Source organism: Mizuhopecten yessoensis, unplaced genomic scaffold (assembly GCF_002113885.1).
Source record: "Mizuhopecten yessoensis strain PY_sf001 unplaced genomic scaffold, ASM211388v2 scaffold715941, whole genome shotgun sequence".
In the NCBI taxonomy this organism is placed as follows: domain Eukaryota; kingdom Metazoa; phylum Mollusca; class Bivalvia; order Pectinida; family Pectinidae; genus Mizuhopecten; species Mizuhopecten yessoensis.
Genome location: NW_018479868.1, coordinates 45,549 through 72,636, shown reverse-complemented (window position 1 = coordinate 72,636; position 27,088 = coordinate 45,549). Strand labels below are relative to the sequence as shown.

Here is a 27,088-nt window from a genome sequence, read left to right as displayed (position 1 = left end):
TTCTCGTCCTTTTCAAACACCGTACAGACGCAGACGTAAGCGTGAGGCATTTTGGAAATTCTGCTTCGTCTGATGAAATGGTTATTTTCACTTTCTATTGGCATTTATAGATCAAGTGGTCTGTCAGTCATTACATATAACAGTTTTCAGGCATCCTATCCTTCTTCAATACAAAGCATTTATTGTGGCGTGACTAAGTCATTGTTTGGCACATACCGGCATCAGTCAATTTCGCCCTCAAGTTCAACGGTAACTGTATTTTGTCGTAACTTCCGAGTAGGTATGCCAGACAAAAAACCTTTCCAGCGTCTTCCACTGGATGCTTGTCCGGTCAACTATAGCATCCGTCTACAGCCAAATTTGAAGTCCTTTACATTTGATGGATTGGAAGATATCCAGCTCAAGGTTTGTATAACAACTGGGACTGTCTTTGCAATGCGGGAATCTATATAAAATATAATTGTATTCCGGGGGCAGGGGAGGAGTGTGCTTCAAATAGTTAGGCCAGCTCTGATAGACGCTTGAACAAGTTGCGAATACTCGTAACTTTCCGAAACTGTCTCGTATCTGCGGGATTCTGTTACAAACGATGAACAGCAACAGGTATTTGCATCCCTTATTCCCTCTCACTGATGGTCAGACCGGGATATAAAAAAATAACTTTACCAAAAGAATAAACACATATCACACAATTACAATACACAAACAACTTTCAGTGCATGTTATCATTGTTAGCGATTGATCAGGTTGGGCACAACAGAGCATATGGGTAATAATCCTGCATTTGGGTAACAGTTACCCATTTGCAGTATCATCTAGTCATCAGTTTCCGCGCGTTTTGTATTTCCGTACAGCCATTTTATCAAGCTATATCTCGTAACTACGTGACCTGCTGGACACAACACAAGGATATTTTAGACGTTTGGCCATCGTCTGTAAACTGACACAAAAATTACCGGAAGTTTGTCAGAAAGAAGTAATCGCCGATTAAAAAAACACGCATAAATATGCAGTTTTGCTTAGTGCACTTTTTATCTTGCTCAAAATGAGCCCATACCTCATAAAACAGTGATATATTTCATTCATGAACCGGTCTGTTTTGTAGTCTGACAAACGTACGAAAATGTCGTATGAAAATGAGGCCACATCTCCTCGACGATTTTTTCCTCTTCCGAAGAGCCATGGAGACATTCTTATATCGATAAACAGTGTTTTTAATGCAACGTAAACCTTGTAATGCAATGAACTTCCAATTTTAAACAGAACAAAATGAGAAATAACTTACCATCAACCAAAACCGATATAAAACTGCAGAAAAAAAATAAATAACAGATTCTATATTGTAACTAAATAAATATAATAAATAATTTTAAAAAAATTACATAAATTCGTTCAATTTGACATCTTGAAAAATCAATGAAAAATGTCAAATTTAAAAAAAGTTGTTTTGATTATTAATTTGACGATCAAAGATATATATTTTTTATTCCAAACAAAGCTTTTGTTCTTGCAGGTCACTGTAGAGAATTTCTTTTTAGTGTATTCAAGTTATCTTTCTTTGAACACTTAATCATATGATGGCTACTTCTGACGGGAGAAATTTGTTAAAAATTGTTTGTTCTGATTTTTTTTAAATACAGTTTTATGTTGCTAGTTTTTGTTTCCATTTGTAGATTGTATACATGTTTATGACAGTCATCAGTAATTTCAACAGTTTTCTGCCGATATGAGTACGAAATCGCGGATGCTTCTTAAGTGCGCCGAAACCGGTAACCCCAGGCTAGGATATTATAACAATTTCATTACTCAGATATTTATAAAAAATAACTTTACCAAAAGAAAAAACACATATCATTACATTATAACAGTTTTTCGGCCATCCTATCCTTCTTCAATACAAAGCATTTATTGTGGCGTGACTAAATCATTGTTTGGCACATACCAGCATCAGTCAATTTCGGTAAAGTGAAATAAAAACACATGAAGTTCTTTTAAACACCCAGAGCAAAAAAGGGGGTCATTCTTTCAACATCTCAAATAAATAATATAATGAGGTACAATTGTGCACAAAAATATATGTTAATTCAGTTGTCTAAATGTTTGTGAAAATGACAAATTGTATCGCCTCCATTGCTTATAGTGTTCTGTAGAGCAGCTATAAATAGCACACCGAAAAAAAAATCATGCTCACCTGTCAATTTGCACTGGATGATCCAATTGACTACACACTGAAGTCAATGGAGAGCAAAGTCAGTGATATGGTTTGTCATTTTTGCAAAATGTTAGACATCCGAACCTTTTGTGAACAAATATACTTCATTGTGTTATATATTGGATTTAATTGAAAGAATAATGCCCTTTTTTACTCCCAGTGTTTAAAAGATCTTAATGTTTTATTTTCACTTTATTCACCATCTGTGTAATAAAATTGTTACTGCAAATCGGTAACTGTTACCCAAATACAGGATTATTACCCATATGGGCTGTTGTGCCCATCTTGTTGAAGCATCCTCCTAAAGAAAATACAAAGCTTTGGTTTGCTTTTCATTTGTTTTGTTCCAAATTTAAACAGCTTGACGAGAGTTTTCAGTATATGAAATAGAGAAAGACCGAGAGGTTTAAGATTCATGGTTTCTTGTGAGCCTTTACAAAGACTTGTAAGGCCTGCTATATCATTTGCTGGTCTGCTGAGATTTATTCTTAAAGATGTTACAGGTAAACCATGGGCAAACTGGTTTGCCATTATAAACAGACCCCTGGGACCAAATCTGCACCAGTGGTATATTGCTTATCTTCAGAAAAACATTGATGGCAAATTGAGCGGCTATATTTCACATGCTGAAGTTAGCTGCTTATTACCTGCCTTCATGCAAAAGCTTCCATCATCATGCAACACCTCAGATCATATTATTGGAGAAGGAAGTCTGTTTGATGAAAGTGCCACACATTTTCAGATATGCCAACTACCAAGGAACTTGATGATCCCCAACATTGCCTCCATATTTAAGAATTGAGTCTCGTCCACTTAGCAGTCCATGTTGAATAATTCAACGAGGACCCCAGACTTATTGTTAGCATATATGCTGAACCACTAAGGCACTTAGATCAATCACAGAGTGCGAGACTCAACCACGGCCTTATCTTCCAATACAAAAATGTTCCAATGTAGCTACATATAGTCTAACAGACTTTCTTTTGCACCAGCTGTGAGAATATATTTATTCATGATGTGCTGTACTATAGTATTGTCACTTACTCTGATGTGATCTCTCTGCTTCATATCTCTCCATTTTGACCATTTATTTTTTGCATAAGAATATTTACAGACGATTGAGGAAGAGAACAAAGGGTTCATGCATCTCTTTTGAATTCCAGGTCAAGAAATCGCTGACATCCATCACCTTGAATTGCTGTGACATTGATGTGAAGGAAGCAAGCTATCAGGCAGATGGTGGGTTTAATGTGTTTCCTGTTTTATTAAGGTTTTATTACACAGCTATATATGCAAGGTCAGGATACAGTCTACAAGTTCTAAACTTCTGCCAACTATTTGTCAATCTTAAAAGCACAAGAAAAGAAAAAGCAATCTTGGCTCAGGTGCAATGCTGTGAGTTTGATTCCATGAAACTGATGCCTTATCAAAACATGTTACATTTTACTACATGTATACACAGGTCATATTACATGTATCTACTGTGATCTTTGAATGAGACAAACAAATTTTACTAAGTGTTCCGTTTGTACACCCAAGAATTGACCTTTATGTTTTTATTGAGTGAAAAATATTGCAGAAAACATTTAAAAATAATATGTTTCATTAAATTAATCCAGTTAAATCATCACATAAGTGATTTTAATTCGTTAAATAAGTTTTTTTAAGCAACCATAAGTCATAAAGAATTGTTAATTGGCAAGAAAATAATGTCAGATATGGTTGATTAATCTGACATTATTGATTATAATGGTAGTGAAAATTATCATAAGTGGCATAGAAATATTAATTATCATAAAATACATGTATAGATATTTTCAATAACTTGGCTATGGAACATTTATCTCTTTTAGGAGATTCTTCAGAAACCTTTACAACATGTTTATTATTTGCCCAAATTAAGACAAAAAATGAACAACCCAGCAACAGACCATCAGATCTCAAGTGTTTTCTGGTAGCACTTTAACACCTAAGACTACCTAAGCCCACAATTAAAGGCGAATAATATCTTTAAAATTTAACTTTTCAACCTAATTTATTTTCCACAATTCCTGTGTCAAGAAAATGAGATAAAGTTTGATTTTTCTCTCTTTCGAAAAGAATTAAAAACGTTCTGGTGGAAATTTTCAGCATTTTAATTTAAGTCATATATTTTCTTATAATTAAAGCTATATCATCTGAAGGTATTACAAAAATATCATAATATGGATTAAATTATAAACATGATGTATAACAAAATTTTAATTTAACAGAGTACTCTGTATTTCTCAATATTTTTGAAGTGTGATACTATTCAACATGATGTTAAATCATAACATCATATTGAATAGTATCGCACTTGATTTTAAATGGATGATTTTAATGGATGGCCTATCCGTAACGGTTGAAGGCCGAGAAATTATGGCCACTGTTTAAAATAATTGGCTACTACCGGGTAATTTGTTAGGTCCAGGGTGAGCCCTGACCTGAGTCACACTGAATGTTATGAAGGTCTCCTAGCAAACAAGCTAACAGTAACTCGTATCTACTATGTACAGGATGTTATATAATTTCCTTTAGTGGAACCATTGACTACTCTAACATTTTTGTAAAGAATGATTAAAACATATGTAGATGATTCATCCCCCAAGGTGAAAGAAACATGATATGTATCACAAAATAAGGAATATTCTGTTTATGATATTTTTAGCTCACCATCATCTGATGGTGGGCTGATCATGAAATCGCCCTTCACCCGTGGTCTGTCCTTAAACAGGTCTCGTTATCAGTCTTTGTCAAATTTCATATAAAGGTTCCCCTTGGTCAATAGTTTTGCATATTTCATTTTGGGAAATACAAGTTGGCCACCAGGTAGCCATCTTGGATTTTGAGAGTTTAAGTTTGTTATTACTATTTCTCAAAAAGTAAACAATAAACTCAATTTTAAAGGATACTCTCAAACCCAGTGGTATGGAAATGTGAATCCAAAGTTACCACAAGATGCATCTACAGTTGACAAGACTAGGAATCCAACAAAAGAGAAAAGAAGAAACTTACATAAAACAAATTAAGATCTTATGATGACGAGTGCCAAGATCCCTCTGGGATCATTTGAACTGTCAATGACAGTCTTGTTACTGAATTAAAACACAGAAAACTTATTGCCATAGCCACAGGAATATCAAATATTAACCTTCTTTGTCTTTACCTTTCTACTTCAGGATCAGCTGACAAGATCAAAGGGGAGATTTCCTATACAAAAGAAGATGAAATAGTTAAATTTTCATTCCCATCTGAAATTCAGGTAAACTTAACAGGACAATTCCATGTAGATATAATCTATGATGTATTTACTTGGTTTATATTTGTTTTGGCATAAGTTTAAGCTTTACATAGGGATCAAGTTTTGTATAGTCTCAAATAAGCTGAAGCTGTTCAATGGGTAAACACTATGTTCAATTTGTTGTTCAAAAATGTACTGTTTATTCACATGCTTTGTGGACATAGCTGTGGATAAATAATGTTCTTGTGGTCTTGAGTATATAGAAATTAGTAAACATTTACAGTTAAATGTGAATCCCTGTCATTATTATACTGTTTCTTATTTAATGTTCATCGTTATAACCTTTGATTTCAATAAGCATATGAGCAGGGCCACGGTGTCCTGCGAAATATGTTATATCACGTTAATGCAGAAGTAATATTTTCAGAAATTGGTGTTTGGTCTTGAAAATCACTTTAGGATATAGATTATATTCCATATGTTTGGATTTCGTTTAAGAAAAGTTAGTTTCAACTCATATTTCTTCAAAATATCAAATGTGCTGGTCTCCCTGCACAGATATGCATCTTCTTGATCATTTTGTTGGTCAGGATAAACAAATTATGTTGGGTGTTATTATTTTACCATAGTAAGATCATAAACATGAATACTATAAGGATGTGTAAACATTAAGAAGACTGTTAATTAATCAAATACTACTAGGAAAATGTCAAGGGTGTAACAGGACACTATTGACATTTTATTTACCTACGTAAATCTTGTTCAACGTACAATTGAGGTCAACATGCTTGGACAGTTACATTGAAGGATTGTAGAATAACATTTCTGTAAATGAGTTGCCTAAAAAACAAAGTACAAAAGGTTTTTTTTCTAGATTAGTGTTCCACGTTACATCTGGGAACAATTTTTATACAGGTAAACCTCTGTTACTTCTAATGTGGGTCATCACCTTCCATGGGTATTTTGATAGAAGGTCATAGTGCTTTTTTCTCTTGTGTTATTGACCATTTTCTCATCAAATTATTTTTGTCTTTGCTTTCAGCCAATATTTCGTTTCAGATAATCAAATTTCTCCCACAACCTCTAATCATGGGATAAACCTACGAAAGCATATAAGGGTCACATGGAAAAAAATAATTAAGTCTTTATGACAACTTAGTATCTCCTAATAACGACATAGTTTTTCACAAACACATCTTGTTTTAAAATACTTTTATTAAGTTTTAACTGTTTTTATATAGCACAGTTCATCATCTGCGTCTGCGGGAACATCCTGGCACATTCTTCATCGTAATCAGATTATAGCACAGTTCATCAGTCGACTTGCCAACAAGTATCTTCCTCTTTGGAGTGTTTCCTTGGCTGTCTTTCACCTCACCATTTTCCCATTTTCTCCATGAAACTTGATGATGGGGAAGATTCCTGAATAGATCCTGTAACTGTTTCACCCCACACTTGCTGCATTTTCTATTAATACACCCCATGATTCCAAAGGACATATTTAAATTGTCACACAAAGTTATGTTTGACAATTCAGATTTGTCTTTTGGAATTTGGTTTGAATGTGACTTCAGACTGCTTATCTTCATCTCAATGTTTGTGCAATACTCACATAAGCAAGCATTACATTTATTATGGTTTACCGTCGAGCAATGCTTGGGTCTATATCGTTTGAGCGTGGAGAGTGAACCTTTGTTTCCAAGGGCAAGGTAGTCTTTATGTAGACTTGTTACTGTTTTCCCAAGAACAATCTTTTGGGTGAAGTCCTTTCCACTCACAGATCTTTTGTTGGGCAGGATTACATATGTATGATGTGATTGGAAGAAGTCCCTCATTTCAATTATGTCATCATTTGTGAGGCCTCCTCCCCTCGGAATCGATTCTAGTGTAGTTGACTACTTCTTCCAGAAGTACCAGCTGATTTCTAGTTCTTTTCTTGTCGCCAACTTATACTTGCTTTTTACCGACATGACTGATCGTACCAACCATCGGCAGCGCTTCATTTAAGGGGTTTTCCTGCTTTTCTTTAATTTCTGTATTGCTGCCCTCAAGTTTTTCACTATTCCTTCTTGGACTCTAGCCTTCTCCTGCTTTTGTTTACATTGACACGATGCGTCATTTTTTCCAGACAATTTACGCCTCTGATAATGTGTTTTTCGTTCAGCCGTCTTTTCCCCTGAGGAGTCAACTTTTTCCGTTGCATAAGTTTCTGGTCCCTCCACTGCTTCCTTTGTTTTTCTCTTTTATTCCTTGTTGTGGCTTTCTTTGCACCTCTCCTCTCCCTCACTGCACGCATCCTGATCTTACTGTTTTCCGCTTGTTGTTGGGTTTTTTTCCTGCGATAAGTTCTTACGGTAATTACGAGCTCTAGCAGCATCGTTTATATTTATTGTAATTGGCTGGTTTACTCATCATTTCTTTCCGGTTATTTCTGTACTGTCTCCTTCTTTCATCCTTTTGCTTTCTTTTCTTCTCTATGTCCTTTTCTTTGCCTGCACGTTATGGTACATTTATCCCTGCAAAATATAAATATGAAACAAGATGAGTTTTCATTACTAATTCATGTATACATAAAGAACATAAACAATCACACTTATTTTATATAGATCCCTCTATATATAATAGAAGATTCTAACAAAGACTTTCTCATTAGCTCCGTTACTCCATTAGGGAAAATATGACTACACAACTTAGAGACCCATGAGCCTTAATAGGCAGACATGGGGTAATTGAAAATGTAATGGTTAATACATATTTTCATGTAATTTGTAATTGGTGATAAATTCAAACATGTAATAGTAATTTAATTAATTACATTGAAAAATGCATGTAATTAATTACTAATTGCCATTCAATTCCAAACAATTTAATGATGTAAAATATATTGTTTAATTTATGTAATTGAACCCGTGCCTGTTTATAGCACACCTGGTTATTTAATTTTAATTCAAAATTGGAAAACGTATATGTGTCCGACATAAATGCACTCTTGACCTATAAATACAGTGACCTTGACAACCTGATATAACTCATCCGAGGTATTTACCTGAAACTGACCTTTGTATGATGTTTGATAAATATCCGTCGAGAAATAAAGTTAGTAGAGCCATGGCAAAGAATCGTGAACTGGCTAGACATGGGTAACGCTACAATATTCCCCCCCCCCCCATGTACACACACACACATAAATGTGTTAAGATGAGGAACACCACCACCACCCCCAATTATTTGTTTTGTTTTGGCTTCATTTATGCAACATTGACAATTTTGGTTTCTTCCAGATTTGTTTGAAATCTCTTAACCTGCAGGCGTTAAATGAGGAGTGATTTTAAAGAATTATCTACGTTTCCCATTTAGTGCCTCTACTCCTTAGGAGGGGCTGGGACATGCATGAACCATTCAAATTCCAATTATCATTCAACATCGAGTCCTGACCAAATTTTGTTGAAATCAGCTCAGTCGTTTAGGACTATTTGAGTTTTAAACTTAAAGGAAAAGTTTACGAAGGACAGTTTAGATTAGGGGGTAATGATAAAGTAATCGAATCGACTAAATAGTAAAGACCAATTAGGGGATAATCCTCCTTTGTTTTGGGGCGGTATATCATGATTATACTGTCGCAAATTGAGTTTTACCGGTGACGCGGAGTTTTGATTCCTGGTTACATCTCATAATAAAAATGTTGATTTATTTGTATAAAAATCTTTTGACCCTGTCTGTGACCAAATAAAATCCTGGAAGGAAAACAATTATCTATAACCCTATAATGGAAAGTTGTCTGATCACCACGAACAGCAAGCAATGAGTTCAAACAGAAAAGATGTAACAGGAAAATGGATTTTTTTGCATACCTGTTACATCACATTCTCATTTCTTGATTCCTGGTTACATCTACATTGCAATTGTTCTCAATTCGTTAAAATAAATCGGAAACATGAATTATGCGTAATTTATACAATTATATGTCTTGCTGTCTATGTGTAGTCGACACCATTTATTGATATAACCACTCCAGAAATAGCAATACAATTCAAACAGAAAAGATGTAACAGGAATGTGAAGCGTCTGTGTACTTGTTACATCACAATTTCAATCCCAGTTAAAAAGCAGTTTCCAGTTACATCTAATAATGCGGATGCCCATCCGATATATCCTAGGAACTTGAAAGGGGTTATATCAATAACAAATGTTGACAACAGTCATTTAACAGATTACTTATTGTTTTGTAAACAACATTTCTCATTATATATTCAGATATAAATTACTACGTGAAAAGATGTGACAGGAACGTGAACCTTTTGTATCCGTGTTACATCACATTTTCAAAATTTGGTTACTTGTTACGTCTTTTCCAAAGGTTCGTCAGTAATGACTATACTTGACAGGATAAGATTTGATCATCATCTATCGATGTTTTCTGATGAAATGGGGAGACTAATTGACCATACATCACAGTGGTTTTATTCAATCAAGATGTTGTCGGTCATTCCCATTACAACGACGTAAGTAACACAGAAACCAGCTGCTTCGATTCGTAAATATTGACATCTGAATGAAAGAAAATTAACATTTTGCTGTTATCTCAGTAAGTGTTCTTTAACACATATAGATAAATGGTGAAAAAGTAATATCCAGTGCTAAAGTTCACTTAGTATACACCTGTCATATTATAACCGTGACGTAACTAGAAGAAAATATAACAACTTACTTGACTGCAACAGCTACATCGGCCTCCATCTTGTTTCTGCAGAGTTCTTCGAAACCACGTGATGTATACACTAACGGAAAACGGTCCACATCTCTTCATGTCGTAATCAAAACCAGACTGTCGTTTGACGAGACAATTTGAAATTGATTTGTTTAATGCATTGCCAAGACGTAACAACCGGAACCCAACTTAAAATCATCGATCAGAATGTTGTTTAAATTATATTAGAACAGATTTTTTTTTACGACACCCAATGAAAGATTGTTGGTGGAGGGTCACACGTTTCACAGCAAGTAATTAACTAGCAGATATTGCAGCCCCCGACTACAAAAACTTATACTTTACCAAGACGTAACATTCGGAAACGAAAGTTACGTCTTGTGAGCAGAAATATTTATTCTTTTTAGTGCCAAATGTGAATCAAATAAACATGTTTACATTGTTTTATACAAGATATGGGAACATTTGAAAGTATAAATATACCACCCAGTCACTGACACGGTTGAAATTACCTGAGATTTTTTTTTTTTAAAAGTCCCTGTGACAAAGAACACCAAACACCAACACAGAATGAGATGGACACAACAGAAGATATCTCATTATTTTTCAATTTAAAAAAAACAACTTAACTTTCGCACTGCATGAAAATCTATTAAAACAACATCCTTTGAATAGCTTTTTCAATAGATATTTCAAAGAATATTGTGATGTAACTGATTTTGCATGACACCATGGCCCTGCTCATATAATGCCTGGTATAATATGTATGATTACTAAAACAGGATACTTCAAATAACAATAAATTCTAGCATTTTCCTAGAACTTGTAAGTTTTCATTTTTGTACATCAACCATTAATTAACTTCTTCGCTTTTACAAAATTTATGACATATGTGAAAATTCTCTGTAATGATGTGGTTGTCTCTTTTCTACAGCCTGGTAATGGAACCTTGTCCGTATCATTCGATGGAGAGTTGAATGACAAGATGAAGGGTTTCTATCGCAGCAAGTATACTTCCCCTGACGGGGAGGAGAGGATTGGAGCAGTCACACAGTTTGAGGTTAGTACCATCAAACTCATAAAGCAGGCCCCTGGTGCCTTTTGTTTTACACAAGAATCACTCGCATCACAATCACTCTTTGGGAGTTGCTTGATAAATTGTTGAAACTTACTGGGTTTGTGTACACTGGGACTCAGAGAATACAGTATGTTCCACATGCAGGTCTAAGCCAAGGTCCAAGGGCAAAACCTTATGGTGTATCTTAGTAAGCTCTTAATCACTTATTTCTTCCATGCGTAAGCATGCTGCTTACATATTGTATAAGTATAACCGTGCCGTCCAGTCGTTAACACTTTTTCTCGTCATCACTGTCCTGTCTTCATTGAAAGGCGTTTTAGATAAAACATAGTTTAATTTTTAATCAATGAAACCAGTAATTTTCTAAACAATTTGTTACAAGTGTTTGCAATAAAAGTCTTTGTTGTAGAAATTTGTATATATATATAATGTTCTGGTTGGATGTTTTGTATGTAGGCGACAGATGCCAGGCGGGCTTTCCCCTGCTGGGATGAACCTGCTGTGAAAGCAACATTTGATGTGACCTTGGTGGTCCCCAATGACAGAGTGGCTCTCTCCAACATGGTAAACAGTTGCAGTGGGGTTTTTTCCTCAAGATAATTTGGGATGAGGCCTTTTTGTTTCATTTTGGAAGAAAAAACAGCAATTGGGAAAGAAATTTTCAGGAGTAAACTGCAAATGTCTGGAATAAGTTATAAATATGAATTAGTTTTAATTAGGAATGGGGCCCATTATTGGCCTCAAATTATTAAGTCTTATAAGTATTTCAAATATTTTAAGTAAATAGCTGGACTTTTTAAAACTTTTGCACTTAACTTTTATATATATATATTCTTCCTTGATCAAATTATCTACTTATGTTTGATATATGATTAGATATTAACTTTTTTCTCTTGTTAACTGCTGACAGAGGATATTGTTTTCAATGAGTTGATCTTCTTAATGGCTTCTCGAAAATTAGTATCCCAAATATGACTGGAAAATTCAACATTCTAAGTAGAGAGGTTGATAATTCTATAAACTGTTTTAGCCGGTGAAGTCTGAGTCTCCGCTGGGAGGTGATACTAAGTGGAAGGTTATGACGTATGAGCGCACACCAGTGATGCCCACTTACTTACTGGCGTTTGTGGTTGGAGAGTATGATTTTGTTGAGGCGAGAGACGCTGATGGAGTCCTAATCCGAGTCTACACACCAGTCGGCAAGAAGGAACAGGGCCAATTTGCATTGGATGTATGTACTACTTTCCATATTTTTATACACCAATGAGACTTTGTCATTACATTGGGTGTAAAGAGGGTTTTGATATTATTTCTGAAATTGGGTTTGTTATGTGTTTACAAAAAGAAACATGAATATCTCACAAACTAGTCTGTATTTTTTCATTTTCTTTCTGCAATGATAAATTATTGGCAAACATTATTTTTAATTCTCAAATCGTTCTGGTTTAGAAAAATGTGGCAATATCACAAGAGGTGTTATGAATTTATTTATGAAAAGTTTGAAAAAAAGGTATATCATCTGAAAACTAAATAAAATAATAAAGATAGTTATACAATGTATGATACTTTGATTAGTGGACGGTATAGACATGTGTATTGATTATTACAGGTGGCTGTGAAGACGTTGCCTTTTTATAACAAATATTTCAAAATAGCCTATCCTTTACCCAAAATGGACCTGATCGCGATAGCAGACTTTGCTGCAGGTTAGTTATGTACAGACAGATGTGAAACTGGCTGATTTCAGAAAAGGACGTTTTTACCTGGAACATTTAACTTTCAGCTATTAATTTGGTTAATGGGATTCATTTAAAATCGTTTTCCAGGGAGGATTTTTCTAGTGATGGTTTTATGTTGTGTTTAACACAAAACAATTACATGTGTACATTTACAGGAAACTGACTGATGTCCTGTTAAAATTTTCGATTTATATGAGTTTGAATCAGGGGCGTTTCTAGGATATTTGAAAGAGGGGGGCGTAGAATCAAAAATTGTTTGGACCTTTTTTTTGCTAAAAAAACATAAAATAATTGTGAAATAAATGCACTAATGTAACAGTTCCTGACTTGGAGCATGTATATTTTATAGTTAAAGTGTCGAGGTGTTTATGTTATGCGTACGCCCATTAAGCCCTCACCTGGACCCGCCCCTCGGAATTCTATTGCACTTTTGTAACCATAATTATCATGATGATATTGTGATAATTATTATTAATATTATTATTTATTCATTCCCTGACACCACTAGTGATCAGTGTAAGCTCAGGTCATTGCTGTATTCTGAAAACTGTTAGCATTTTGATGTTCTAAAGAATTTCATTCTGACCATTGGCACATGTAAGATTTGTAGCAATGTGGTCAAACGCTTTGTAGGCAATTTTGATCTTTCGATCAATTTGTTGCAGATGTTTGTGTACTAGGTAATTTTGTCCTATTTGACACCCATCAGTTAATCATTATGTCATTGTCACTTCTAGGTGCTATGGAGAACTGGGGTCTCGTGACATACCGAGAAACAGCTTTGCTCATTGATCCAACAACTTCATCTGCCAAGACTTGTCAGTGGGTTGCCCTGGTGGTGGGACATGAGCTGGCTCATCAGTGGTTTGGAAATCTTGTTACTATGGTACATTTAGATTCCAGAAATTATAAAAACAAAATTAAATGTCTGTTTTCTTCTATGTGTTTCTTTTTCATAATACATTACTTTTTGAGGAAGGTCAATCATGAATTCAAATGTTTATTCGGACACAGATAAAAATAATTAATACAGTTGTGAATTAAAAATCCACTTTAAAATCTCTTTGGCAAAACAATCACATGGAAATATTTTCATGGAAATTAAAGGATTTACACTTAATTCTTTGATATTAGACAAATACCTAATTTTAAAGTATACCCTTTATATGTTTAACAAATTACTGATTATTTTCATGTGTATGTTTATGATTATCATTATAAGTTTTTAGTTCTTCAATTTTGCAATAATTATTCAGATACATTTGCATCTGATATATATAATAATTATATATGATGTATATGATCATTATATCTGATGTATATAATAATTATACATGATGTATATAATAATTATATATCCTACTCTTCCTTTTTCCTATTTTAATCCTTTGAAGTCTAGGTCACCTGAGTCATTGTCGCAAACCAATGTGTGTGACAGAGGGACTATAGAATGAAAGTATATTTGCCATGGTATGATTTCATTTATAAACCTCTGTAGGAATGGTGGACCCATCTGTGGTTGAATGAGGGTTTTGCCTCCTGGATTGAGTACCTGTGTGTCGACCATTGTTTCCCCGAGTTTGACATCTGGACGCAGTTTGTTAATCAGGACTTGGGCCGTGCCCTGGAACTGGATGCCCTTCATAACAGTCACCCTATAGAGGTAAATTGTTGTTTTATCACATACCTGCTCAATCTTTTTATAGTAATACAAGCAATTTTCAGAACATGAAATACAACGGAATGTTGTATATACCTACTTGCCGGAACTACTTTTTATGGGAATGCCCTTGTCGTGGCGAACTGAAAAGTTCCCGGTATTTGCAAAACATATCAAAGTTTATAAAATCTTTGTATTGATCTGTACCAAATACGGAAGGTATGTGATAAAAGCAAGACCACACACTTGTGTTTTTCTAACGAATCAGAAAGCACTCATTTATTGCGCGGACGTATATATTCGTCCGCTCAATAAACTTGTACTTTCTGATTCGTCAGAAAAACACAAGTGTGTGGTCTTGCATATGTATCTCGCTGTTTAAACATGCAGTTAGATTTCACTTTAGTGTTTTTTCTTATTTTTACAATTATCATCTTCATACTGTAAAACAGCTTTCAGTTAATGCTTTTTGTTGAGTGGTCTTTATACAGTAAAAAGCTTTTTGTTGTGTGGTCTTTATACAGTAAAAAGCTTTTTGTTGTGTGGTCTTTATACAGTAAAAAGCTTTTTGTTGTGTGGTCTTTATACAGTAAAAAGCTTTTTGTTGTGTGGTCTTTATACAGTAAAAAGCTTTTTGTTGTGTGGTCTTTATACAGTAAAAAGCTTTTTGTTGTGTGGTCTTTATACAGTAAAAAGCTTTTTGTTGTGTGGTCTTTATACAGTAAAAAGCTTTTTGTTGTGTGGTCTTTATACAGTAAAAAGCTTTTTGTTGTGTGGTCTTTATACAGTAAAAAGCTTTTTGTTGTGTGGTCTTTATACAGTAAAAAGCTTTTTGTTGTGTGGTCTTTATACAGTAAAAAGCTTTTTGTTGTGTGGTCTTTATACAGTAAAAAGCTTTTTGTTGTGTGGTCTTTATACAGTAAAAAGCTTTTTGTTGTGTGGTCTTTATACAGTAAAAAGCTTTTTGTTGTGTGGTCTTTATACAGTAAAAAGCTTTTTGTTGTGTGGTCTTTATACAGTAAAAAGCTTTTTGTTGTGTGGTCTTTATACAGTAAAAAGCTTTTTGTTGTGTGGTCTTTATACAGTAAAAAGCTTTTTGTTGTGTGGTCTTTATACAGTAAAAAGCTTTTTGTTGTGTGGTCTTTATACAGTAAAAAGCTTTTTGTTGTGTGGTCTTTATACAGTAAAAAGCTTTTTGTTGTGTGGTCTTTATACAGTAAAAAGCTTTTTGTTGTGTGGTCTTTATACAGTAAAAAGCTTTTTGTTGTGTGGTCTTTATACAGTAAAAAGCTTTTTGTTGTGTGGTCTTTATACAGTAAAAAGCTTTTTGTTGTGTGGTCTTTATACAGTAAAAAGCTTTTTGTTGTGTGGTCTTTATACAGTAAAAAGCTTTTTGTTGTGTGGTCTTTATACAGTAAAAAGCTTTTTGTTGTGTGGTCTTTATACAGTAAAAAGCTTTTTGTTGTGTGGTCTTTATACAGTAAAAAGCTTTTTGTTGTGTGGTCTTTATACAGTAAAAAGCTTTTTGTTGTGTGGTCTTTATACAGTAAAAAGCTTTTTGTTGTGTGGTCTTTATACAGTAAAAAGCTTTTTGTTGTGTGGTCTTTATACAGTAAAAAGCTTTTTGTTGAGTGGTCTTTATACAGTAAAAAGCTTTTTGTTGAGTGGTCTTTATACAGTAAAAAGCTTTTTGTTGTGTGGTCTTTATACAGTAAAAAGCTTCTTGTTGTGTGGTACGGATAAATATTTTGGTTTGCGCAGTCTTTGTACAGATAAATATTTTGGTTTGCACAGTTTTTGTACAGATAAATATTTTGGTTTGCGCAGTCTTTATACAAATAAATATTTTGGTTTTGTGTGGTCTTTATAGTTAAGAATACAGTTTGTACATTTTTATTTCCACTAGTTATAAAGGACTTGGGATGTTAAGGGTCATTTTTGGCCTCATAACAGTTTAAAAAAATCTCAACTTGAATTTTTTTACCAATTTCTGTTATAAACATCATATTGGTAAATTGGGGCTATCTTTCTTGGTGCAGGTTTTGTTCATTGCACATCCCCTGCTATAGCAATAAAATGACATTGCTATGCAGAAATAGCCAAAAGATGGTGTTTTTAGACAGTTTGCATGCAGCAATTAAGCCAAAGAAAGCCTCCACATGTGACCAACAAAAAGTCTTTTTTACAAATGAGCAATGGTATGACAATGTTTTAGCATGTCAAATATTTATTTGTTTGATGCATGTGGAGACTTTCAAAAATTGAAGAGTGTTTTAAGTTAAAATTTGCCAATTTTCAACCAAATAGCGCACAACAGAAGGTATTAACGCGTTTCATTATAAAATTGTGGGTTAATGGCTCTTTGAAATGCCATATTTCCTAACTAGTTATTGAATGAATCTGAAATTTCATAATTGCGTTCTTTATTTATTACAGATTTTGATTTCAATAACTTTCTATTTATCCCCAGTAAGGATGGAAATGACCCCTAACACCCCTAGTTCTTTATGTTAAATAAGTGACTGAACCATGTTTATATCTTGATGGTCTTGCTAACCCAACTTGATATTCAATATTGAAGGCAATTTGCATAACACACACTCTGCTTGCAATTGCAATTAACTTAATTTGGTTGATGATGGAATTTCAAAAAAGTGTTTCATCTTCCCATATACTTAATGAGAACAATTCTTTTATTATATGACTGTATGACCTTGTACTTACAGGTAGCTGTTGGTCATCCAGATGAAGTAGATGAGATATTTGATGCCATTTCCTACAGCAAGGGAGCGTCTGTCATCAGGATGCTACATGACTATATAGGGGATGAGGTATATACAACTTTGTGTTTATGCTTTCAGTTAACGTTATCAAAAAGATAAACTTGATTGAGAAAAAAGATCTTATTCTCAGACAGCCCCATGTACTTGTAAGCTCCAGAATGTTTAACGGCTTTGGAATTGTTGGGGTTTTATGTTGGGTGTTTGATTTTGGAGTTAAGCATGTATGTCATGTTACCTTACTGTGATTTCAATTGTTTTTCTCTAAAGAGTTCCAAATTAACAGACTAGTAAAATGATGTTTTGTAGAGGGTACATTGAACAATGTTATTTACCTGATGTCAGATTAAAGTCACAGATTGTAGGCATTAATAATATGTCAATTCTGATTTCTTAGATAAGGCTTATTACATGCCTTATAAGGGAGGTAACTTTTAAAATACAGGTTATAAATGTAAGGTAGCATATAACTTTCAATTGCCAGGATGTTGTTAGGATAAAATATGCAGAAGCAATTTTCTGTTTCATGTAATCTTTTAACGTGAAAAAGAGAAAATGTGTAAATGGAGGAATACCAACTTTTACTGTTCTTGATCAAAGTTGTGTACTTGACTTCATACTGAATTGTGTTAGGACCAAGTGCATTAGGATTCTCTGTAAAGTGTATTTAGTATATATTCTTCCTTTGAATCCTTCCGAGGTTAAAGTTTTGGTGCAATTTTTTTCCAGACAGTGTTGGATCATCACACTCAATACACAGTTGTCTAATATGAGATTAAGTCATTTATATCGAGTGTAAGCAATGTGCTGGGCCATATTTTCATATTGTATGGCCCAAAAACAGCTTAATTGGACTTAGTTAAATTTGAGGTTAAAGTTTTTGGGCAAGTTTTTATGTGAAGTGTTGGACCAACACCATCAATAGGCTGTTGTCTATTATAAGGTTGAAGTATTTGTATTGAGTGTAAGCAAAGTGTTGAACCATATTTTCATATTTTAGCGTCCAAAAACAGCTTTATTGGACTTTGTTAATTTCTTAACAATCACTTCACATAGATGTTTCTACACATTTAACGATCCTTGAAATATCCTGGTGGTAAGTGAGGTGGCAAATAAAATGACAGGCACTAAATCAATGTTTTACTATACATGTGTTTCTATTGATAGTTGCAGTATTATAATAACATACATAGGCGAGCTATGCTGTTCTCAGACACATCTTGTTAAACATTTGGTCCTTTTTTTAGGGAAATTAGTCAAATGTATAAAGCGTATTTTAATTCCTCTCCTCATACATTGGTGACCACTGTGTAATGTTTGTTAAGATAATGTTTTTCCTCTCCTAAAACTTTGGTGACCTATTTCTAGGATTTCCGTAAGGGGATGAACCAGTACTTGACCAAATTCCAGTACAGCAATGCCTTTACCGAGGACCTGTGGGACGCCCTGGGGAAAGCAAGTGGTAAACCCGTCAAGGACATCATGTCTACCTGGACACAACAGATGGGCTTCCCCGTCATCAAGGTACTATACTGACAATTATAAAATGATAGTCTTTAAAAGTTATGTAACAGAAGAAATACTGGCAGTGTTGGTGATAGGCTGCAGCATTTACTTGCAAAAAGAAATTCTAGTAACCACATTATAAACAAGAAAAATAGAAATTATAATGTACCAAAGGTTCAAGTTATACGAAAGCAGAAAATTCCGATCAATTATGTTGATAACATGAGTTTTATAAAAAGCAGAATATTTTAATTGAGATCATATTTAGCTGTCAGTATAATAGAAACAAGAAAAATCCTTGGAAAAGTAAGTTACCAGAATTTCATGTCGGTTTGTAAATAAACTGTAACCTCAAATCTTACTAAACAATGTAGTCGTGTAGCAAATTACCTCCCCTGAAAAAACTGAATTTTTATCAACACAGTAAATTTTAACTAAAAAAGGACATGAATGAGGAACTGAATAATACATCAATTGATAACACTTTTTACATATTTCTCTTTGACAGGCTTCAATAAATATCTTGTTTGAAGTTTTTACAAATGCAGAGTTGTTGCAACCCTTAACCTGATATCGGGAAAAAGAGCAGTTAGATAGATGAATGATAGGAAAATCTGAGAGAATTTCTGTCTGAAGAGTTACATTCATTGAGGTTTTGTTTATAACAGGTGGAGGAGAAACAGGAGGGAAACAGTCGCATTTTAACACTGACACAGGAGAAGTTCTGTGCTGATGGTCAACTTCCTGAAGGCAAGATTTCCTGCTGTTTCTATTTTCTGTTCATTTGCACTGGCACCATTATATCGGTCAAAATTTATCAAAGGTGACTTGGTACCCCATACTTTTTAAATTGGTATGAATTCTTCAATGTGACCATGCTTCTTAACAGTCTATTCCTGTTCGATTTTCTTTCTGTTGGGTCTCGTGTTAATGATGATGAGAGTAATGCAGAGTAATAGATGTATACTGTAGACTTCCTTGAGTGGTCACTCAGTATCAAGATATCTTACTAGGTACACTTTTATACAGGCTGTACGTCCAAGTGGTTGACCCCCATCAGTATCTGTAGCAGCAGCAGTCCAGGCTCACCTGTCAAACGCATCCTGATGGAAGACAAAACAACCACTGTTACCCTGGAGAATGTCAAGCCTGGAGACTGGGTCAAGGTCAGTCAGCCAAATCAGGTTCAGCATATCCAAGTCATCGGGTCAATGCTCCTATACAAAGATGTTTCGAGAACTTTCCCTTTAATTGTTGACTGTCTTATGGAAATCAAGTAAAGCCTTATTATATTGCCGCCATTTGTCAACAGAAATTTTGGCATTAAAATGATGAGTTTGGTGATAAATCAGGGAAACGTATGAAAGAATTCTTATGATATTGAGAAAAAGTGACTTTGAAATAAGTTGGTGGTGAGCAAGGTGGCAAATGAAACAAGGGGCTTTATAAGGAGGTTTCTGGTATTTTACTGTTTAATCTAATGTGTGGTTACATACATTTTATGTTATATTAAAACTGATGTTAATCGGATGTACATTACTGTATAATTTGATGTATGGTCACATGTTTTTACTGTACCTTTTAATGTATAGTAAATGTATTTAACTATATAATTTGATGTATGGTCACATTTATTTTTCCAGCTTAATGGTGGCACTGTAGGTGTATATCGGGTTCAGTACACACCTGCTACCCTTGAGGCAATGATCCCTGCGGTGAGAGATCGCACAATCTCTCCCAGAGACAGACTCGGACCACAGAGTGACCTGTTTGCCTTGGTATGTATACAGGGAGACTATAGTGTAGATTGATTAATATATGGCTGTAGATGTTTGGACATGTATTGGGCACAATACACAGGTGAAACATATCAATCCGAATGACTTGTATTACTAGCTCACTGGGTTAGATAGGCCACTATTGCAAGCTTCAACCAATGGGCCCTGTACATATGTTAATTGTGTATCTATAAACTATTTAGGTTTGATCTATCAAAGAATATTGTGGTTTTGTTACCTCTCAACTTGTTGTTGGTGTTGATTTATGTTTTTGCTGCAAGTGTTGATATTCATTATTAATATACTAGGCCAGGGCAGGTATGATATGATTATTGAATGGTTTTTTGTGTCGCCTGCGAAAAGCTGGCGACACACGGCGGCGTCGTCCGAACAGAGGTTTTCGTGTGATAACTTGAGTTTCCTTGGGCCAATCAAACTCAAACTTCATGCAGTGCTTCCTTACCAAAAGTGCTTGCTTTTGATTTTCAGGTCCGAAGGTCAAAGGTCAAGGTCACTGTTACTATAAATAGAAACCTTACTCAAACTTTATACTGGACGGCTTCGATCTACCACTTGACCCACCGTGTATACCTCTGAAATGCTGTCTTACTCCAAATGTTATTGACAACACTAGCTGTTTAACATCAAAATCCACAAGTTTATTCATTTATTTATGGGAAACCATATGACAAATCATACAAATTAAACTTGGAATTGAGACAATGAGTATCCATAGCAAGTTCCTTGAAACTCAGAGTATTCTTCCCAGAATAACAGATTATATAACAAAATGATGTCATCCAAAAACATAATCTATGATTATTGCTTACTTTTAACATTATTTCTTGAGATGAAAAGTGTATCTATTTCTTCGTAATCTCCCAGCTTCCTGCGCAGGCGACACATCCACTTCCGTGGAATTCTTGTTTTAAATATGGCCAAAGCAGGAATGTTATCATCAGTGGATATTGTGCCAGGGGAGGTTTGATGTCACTAGGATCTGTTCATAAGTGGATATTTTGTTTATGAGGTCAGAGCAAGGTATGCTATCAATAGTGGATATTTGATTATTTCTGTTTATTTTGCCAGGGCAGGTGTGAAAGCATTGGTTGATATTTTATTTTATTAGGCCAGGGCAGGCATGGTGTCATCAGTGGATGCCTTTAAGGTGTCCAGTGCCTTTGTGAATGAGAACAACTACACTGTGTGGGTCGACCTGTCCATGAATCTGGGTGGCCAGGGAATGCTGCTCCAGTACACTGATGCTGAACAGGCCTACAAGACCTTCTGCCTTAACCTCTTCAAAAATGTGTACCAGACCATTGGATGGGAGGCTAAGGAGGGAGAAAGTGAGTGAATAGGAGAGCCACGTTGAATCAAATATTGATTTTCAAAAAATGTGTATGGAATCATCGTGTATTTTATGAGTAATTCAATTTCTGAAATACTTGAAAACCGCTTCTTTCCCTGGGCTTGCTTTACTCCAATACCCCATACATCCAATAATTTGCTTGGACTAAACCATGTTGGTATTATCCCCTGTGAAACACGTTTACGATGGGATATGAGATTGGGCTCCTTATTATATTTGTCCATCTATGCATTCCAGGCTACAACTCCATAGCATTCTTTATATCTGTACAAACTTTTTCACATTTATTACGTTAGTACTAAAGATGTGACTATGGCTATTTTGGGATTCTTATTTTCAATATTTTCCTGTTATCATGGATACACCCTGAAATATTTGGTCAGTAGCATGCTGGGATGAAAGGCTTAATGGTTTAGTTCTTGTCAACGACCTTTTGCATTTATTTCATGGGGTAAAATGTGAAAAAACCTTTGTACGACTTCTTTATAGTCAAAAGCCTAGGGTAGTATGAGGTTAGTAGCATGATGGGATAGAGCGCTATCTAGTTTGTTCAAATGAGTGAACTTGACACATTTACAATGTACAAACAGGGGGGATGTGTTAGAATATTTAAACTTATAGTGTTGCAGTGCTTGCTATCAACATTGTTTGACATTGACCTACATCAAAGATCAGAGTTGAGAGATGCTTCAGCTTAATAACAGATAAGCGATACTGGCCCATAAGGCCTCTAGCTCCGGAATAATGAAAAATAATCATGGATTGATACATGTTTGTCTGCATCGATAATGAGGTTGTTCTACAATCCAGGCAATGTTAAGATGACATATATTTCAATTTCTGTACAAATATGTCCCATTCACACAATCTGACCTCATTAACAAAGAGAGAAAGGGCAATTAATTGAGATCAATACTATGTTAGTTAATTAATGATTCTTTAAATTTTAAAAATTGAGTTATGATGTTGACAATTACTTTGTCCCTATAATTTGATGTACTAATAAATAGATTTACCGCATCATAGGTCCTCTGAACGCAATGTTAAGGGACTTGGTGCTGTCCAAGATGGGTCGTTGTGGTGACAGTGATGTGGTGGCGGAGGCTAACAGACGGTTTGAAGCCCATGTGTCTGGAACCACATTACTATCTGCTAACCTGAGGTCACCGGTGAGTATTACATGCCTTGGTGTAGTAAGCAACATGTGCGTATCTGTATATTATATGTATGTTCTTTTTTGTTTTTATTGAAAACTAATTGTTCTGTTTCTTTGTGCTTATACGTTTATTTTAGTAGAGGGAGAGATTTAGAGGTACATGTATTTTTGTACAGCATTTTTTTTGTTTCTATTCTCTCTGCCATTTTGAATGAGGGGTGGGGGCATATAGTGTCTGACTTGTCCCAATTCAGTATCATTGCTTCAGGGACTTATTTTTAACAGATTTTGATAAAACTCTTTACAAATTTAAAGTGTGAGAATACTTTAAATGAGTTCATAATTCAGGGTTCTAAGATCTCTGTAATTAGGTAAAGCTGTAGTATGTTTCGAAAATGTGTTTCGTATTATTAAACATTTTGGGATTTTGTAGGTCTACATTACAGTGTTGTCCAATGGAAATGAGGAAACCTACAACAAAATGCTTCAGGTATGTCATGGATAATATCCTTGTACTGATAATTGATTTTTTCAGGATAAATGTATATATATTTGTGTTAGAGTTGTCTCCCTTTAGTTGTTTTTGAAATCATTCATGGCATAATGGTTATGGTCCATTGTCAAGGTCAGTGTTGAAATCTTTAAGGCAGCCTGGAGTAATTATGTTTGGCCAGTAGAATGACTGGATAAATAGCAATATTGATTGACCTTGGTACAAGTCACAGGAATCTAATGGGTTAAAACTTTTGATACAACTTCTGTTTACCCAAAAGGCTTGGGAGTATACTATTTGGGGATGTATTATGCTGGCATGAAGAGCTATCAAGTTTGTTCTAATAATTTACTGTGACCCACTTTCAAGGTAACAGGGGTCACATGTATTACAACCCTTAAACAAGCTCTTTTAAATGACCCAGAGGCCTAGAGGCATGCTATTTGCCCAGTAGCATGTTTGGATGATAGTTTATCAATTTTGATCAAATAAATGACCTTGACCTACTTCCAAAATTTAAACTTGGTACTTGATGACTTTGTTCTCAGAAAGAGATATAGGGGTTATACTAACTAACAACTTTGTTATGAAATGCAGGAATTGCTTATTTATATATTATCAACTTTTATATGTATATATTACAGTTGTATGATGCAGCCGATATGCAGGAGGAAAAAGTTCGCATCAGCAGATCTCTTGGTTGCATCAAGTCTCCAGAAATCAAAAAGAAAGTTCTTAAGTTTGCCATGTCTGTAAGTCAGCAATGTGTTTTTTCTCTTTTTATAATCAAACTGTATTTCCAAAATTAATAGGTTGAGATATTGTGGAAATTAATCATAGCCACCAATTTTAGACATTTCCTTTGTTTTGGTATTTGAAACATCATTTCAATGCATCAGATTTCCCACTGCAACTACTGTATAACATGAAATATTTGTGGGTATTTTCTTTCGTGACTTGAAGCCATTTAGATAGTTTCGTGCTACAAACTTCCGTGGATATCCCCATATAAACAAAAAGTAGTCAAGTATATCAATTAAAATTTGTTGCATTTGTTTTCATGGTTCCTTAATTAGCCTCCACGAAATTCACGAATGTTTAGATACAGCGAACATTCCATGTTATACAGTAGTATCAGTACCATTTGTATACTCTCACACCATGAATATCATGTCGTGGTTGATATTGTGTGTCCCCAGGAAAAGGTGCGGTCCCAGGACACTGTGTTTGTGATAGCTGGGATCACAGGCTCTGTGGAGGGGCGAGAAATAGCTTGGCAATTTTTACAGGATAACTGGGCCGCTCTTCACGATCGCTACAAGGGTGGCTTCCTCCTGTCAAGGCTTGTCAAGGTAAGAGATACCTTTATCTTTGATTCACAGGATATGTTATATAAAAATTATATAAATTACCAGCATCTCGGAGTCACAGTACCAATAGAACTCTCAACCTAGTGTACAATGTATTATTTCTCATCACCAGATAACATTTCCAAAGTCCAGTTCATCTTAACCTCTAGTATTGAGATTTCACACCCTCAATACTGCTTGTGGATTACCATACACTTCGTGCGCTGCAACAAAAAACACGACAGTGTCCAGGGCTTTCTTTTCAATTAAAAAACTTCCGGTTTTCAGCAAGTTATGTGTTTGACAATCCTCGATATCCAGGGGTTACGTTCACTTACACTCTCTACACCCCTGGGATAGGTCATAGCAAAATTGGTTTTTGACAAGAAGAAATTTTCCTAACATTGATAACAAGAATTTTTGCCATAGCAAGTCCAAATGATTGATGTAATATTGTTTCAGACGACAACTGAGAACTTTGTGACAGAAGAGAGAGCAAAGGATATAGAGGTGAGCTACTTGGATATACTGTGTTAGAGATCTCCCTGAATCGGCTGTCCTAATTTAAGAAACGTTTTTGGACTTCATATTTAACTTTTGAACAACAGCTGTATTTATTTGAACATCCTTTCTAAAACAAAAGGATTTGTACATTGGCTTTAGAATGTCCTTTCTTTCATGGAAAAAAATAATAAATTTCATAATTAATACTGTCACTGTAAAGAATGTTCTCAAGGTTAAAAAGTTAGAAAATGGGACCTGATCTTATTTTATTTTCAAATAAATCTGTATGTCATCAATGTTTTTTCTCTGTAGAAATTCTTTGAGGAACATTCTGCCCCTGCTGCTGAGAGAACCATTCAACAATCTTGTGAAAACATCCGTCTGAATGCTAAATGGATTCAGCGAGACTCCGTTAAAGTCTCAGAGTTCCTGAAAAATTCAAAATGATGAGTTGGCTTAATTCAGAAAGAATTTTCAAATTTTCAAAACCTGTCTCTTAGAATGACATTGAGGTGTTATGATGTTTGTTTAAGGGCAAGCAGTTTATAAAGCTTGTAAAGCACTGAGATTTTTTGTTCATTTGAGAAATTTCTCCATCAGAGTGTTGTATATTTATGTAATTTTACAAAAGTGCTGATCAATTGTACTAGAAATGATGTAATTAAACAGTTATTTATGTATTTACATGTTTAAGCAGTGGGCACTGATTGCCATGAGTTGATCATGATGCTATGGAGATTGGGACTTGTAATGTACACCTTAGACAGCAAATGTGTGATTGAGTATATCATAATCATTTTAGTTCACCTAGCCCAAAGGGCAAACTGAGTTTACGCTGTAGTGCAACGTCTGTCCATCAGACATAAGCTTATTACTTGAAACAACATCTTCATTTCTAAGAGGCCTATAGGGTGATGAAAATTGGCCAGAAGCATGCTGGGATAAGGGCTATTAAGTAGGGGTCAAATGTGTTTCTTCTAATTAAAACACTTAGGGTGTTGATTTTTTGTAAGGAACATTTTCCCTTATAAAATAAAGCTATGAATGTCAGAGAAAATGGTGTTTTTAGGTGATCCACATGTAACAGAAATGATGTGAGGTTGAAAACAGGAACTAGAATTAACTGCTAGAAAGATGTGGTCATGTTTTGGTTTAAAATATGTTTTTATGCAAACATTAAGCTACTTAAACATTATCATGTGTTTTCATTTATTTGTCCTCTGATTCGCTGTTTATCAATTAAGATGAATTGTTTCAAATAACATAAACATTTTAATAAGTAGAATAATTATGCTGTCACAAGATTTTACATTTTAGGACACAGTGACAAAAGTAAATTCTGGAGGCATCATCACCTTCAGTTTTGATTCTAATTTGATCAGAAGCAATGTGAAGTTACAATGTACGCGTGTCACCAAACTCATCGCAAATTATTTCATCTAGTTAAATAATATTTGGTAGCTATATTATGGGTCCAAATTTCTTCAATGG

The 27,088-nt window shown here is 34.7% G+C and overlaps 1 protein-coding gene across 1 annotated transcript; it reads left to right on the top strand.

Moving 5' to 3' along the window:
• Nucleotides 1-27,088, top strand: LOC110441409 (puromycin-sensitive aminopeptidase-like). The gene is made up of 21 exons (XM_021484530.1): nucleotides 1-405; nucleotides 3,376-3,451; nucleotides 5,413-5,495; nucleotides 11,117-11,242; nucleotides 11,717-11,824; nucleotides 12,291-12,491; nucleotides 12,870-12,966; nucleotides 13,737-13,885; nucleotides 14,498-14,662; nucleotides 17,386-17,490; nucleotides 18,808-18,963; nucleotides 19,614-19,695; nucleotides 19,975-20,111; nucleotides 20,589-20,723; nucleotides 21,853-22,072; nucleotides 23,122-23,264; nucleotides 23,685-23,741; nucleotides 24,389-24,496; nucleotides 24,944-25,096; nucleotides 25,556-25,603; nucleotides 25,910-27,088. Exons 1-21 carry the CDS (start codon nucleotides 73-75, stop codon nucleotides 26,042-26,044), a joined length of 2,817 nt encoding a protein of 938 aa, XP_021340205.1. The 5' UTR covers nucleotides 1-72; the 3' UTR covers nucleotides 26,045-27,088.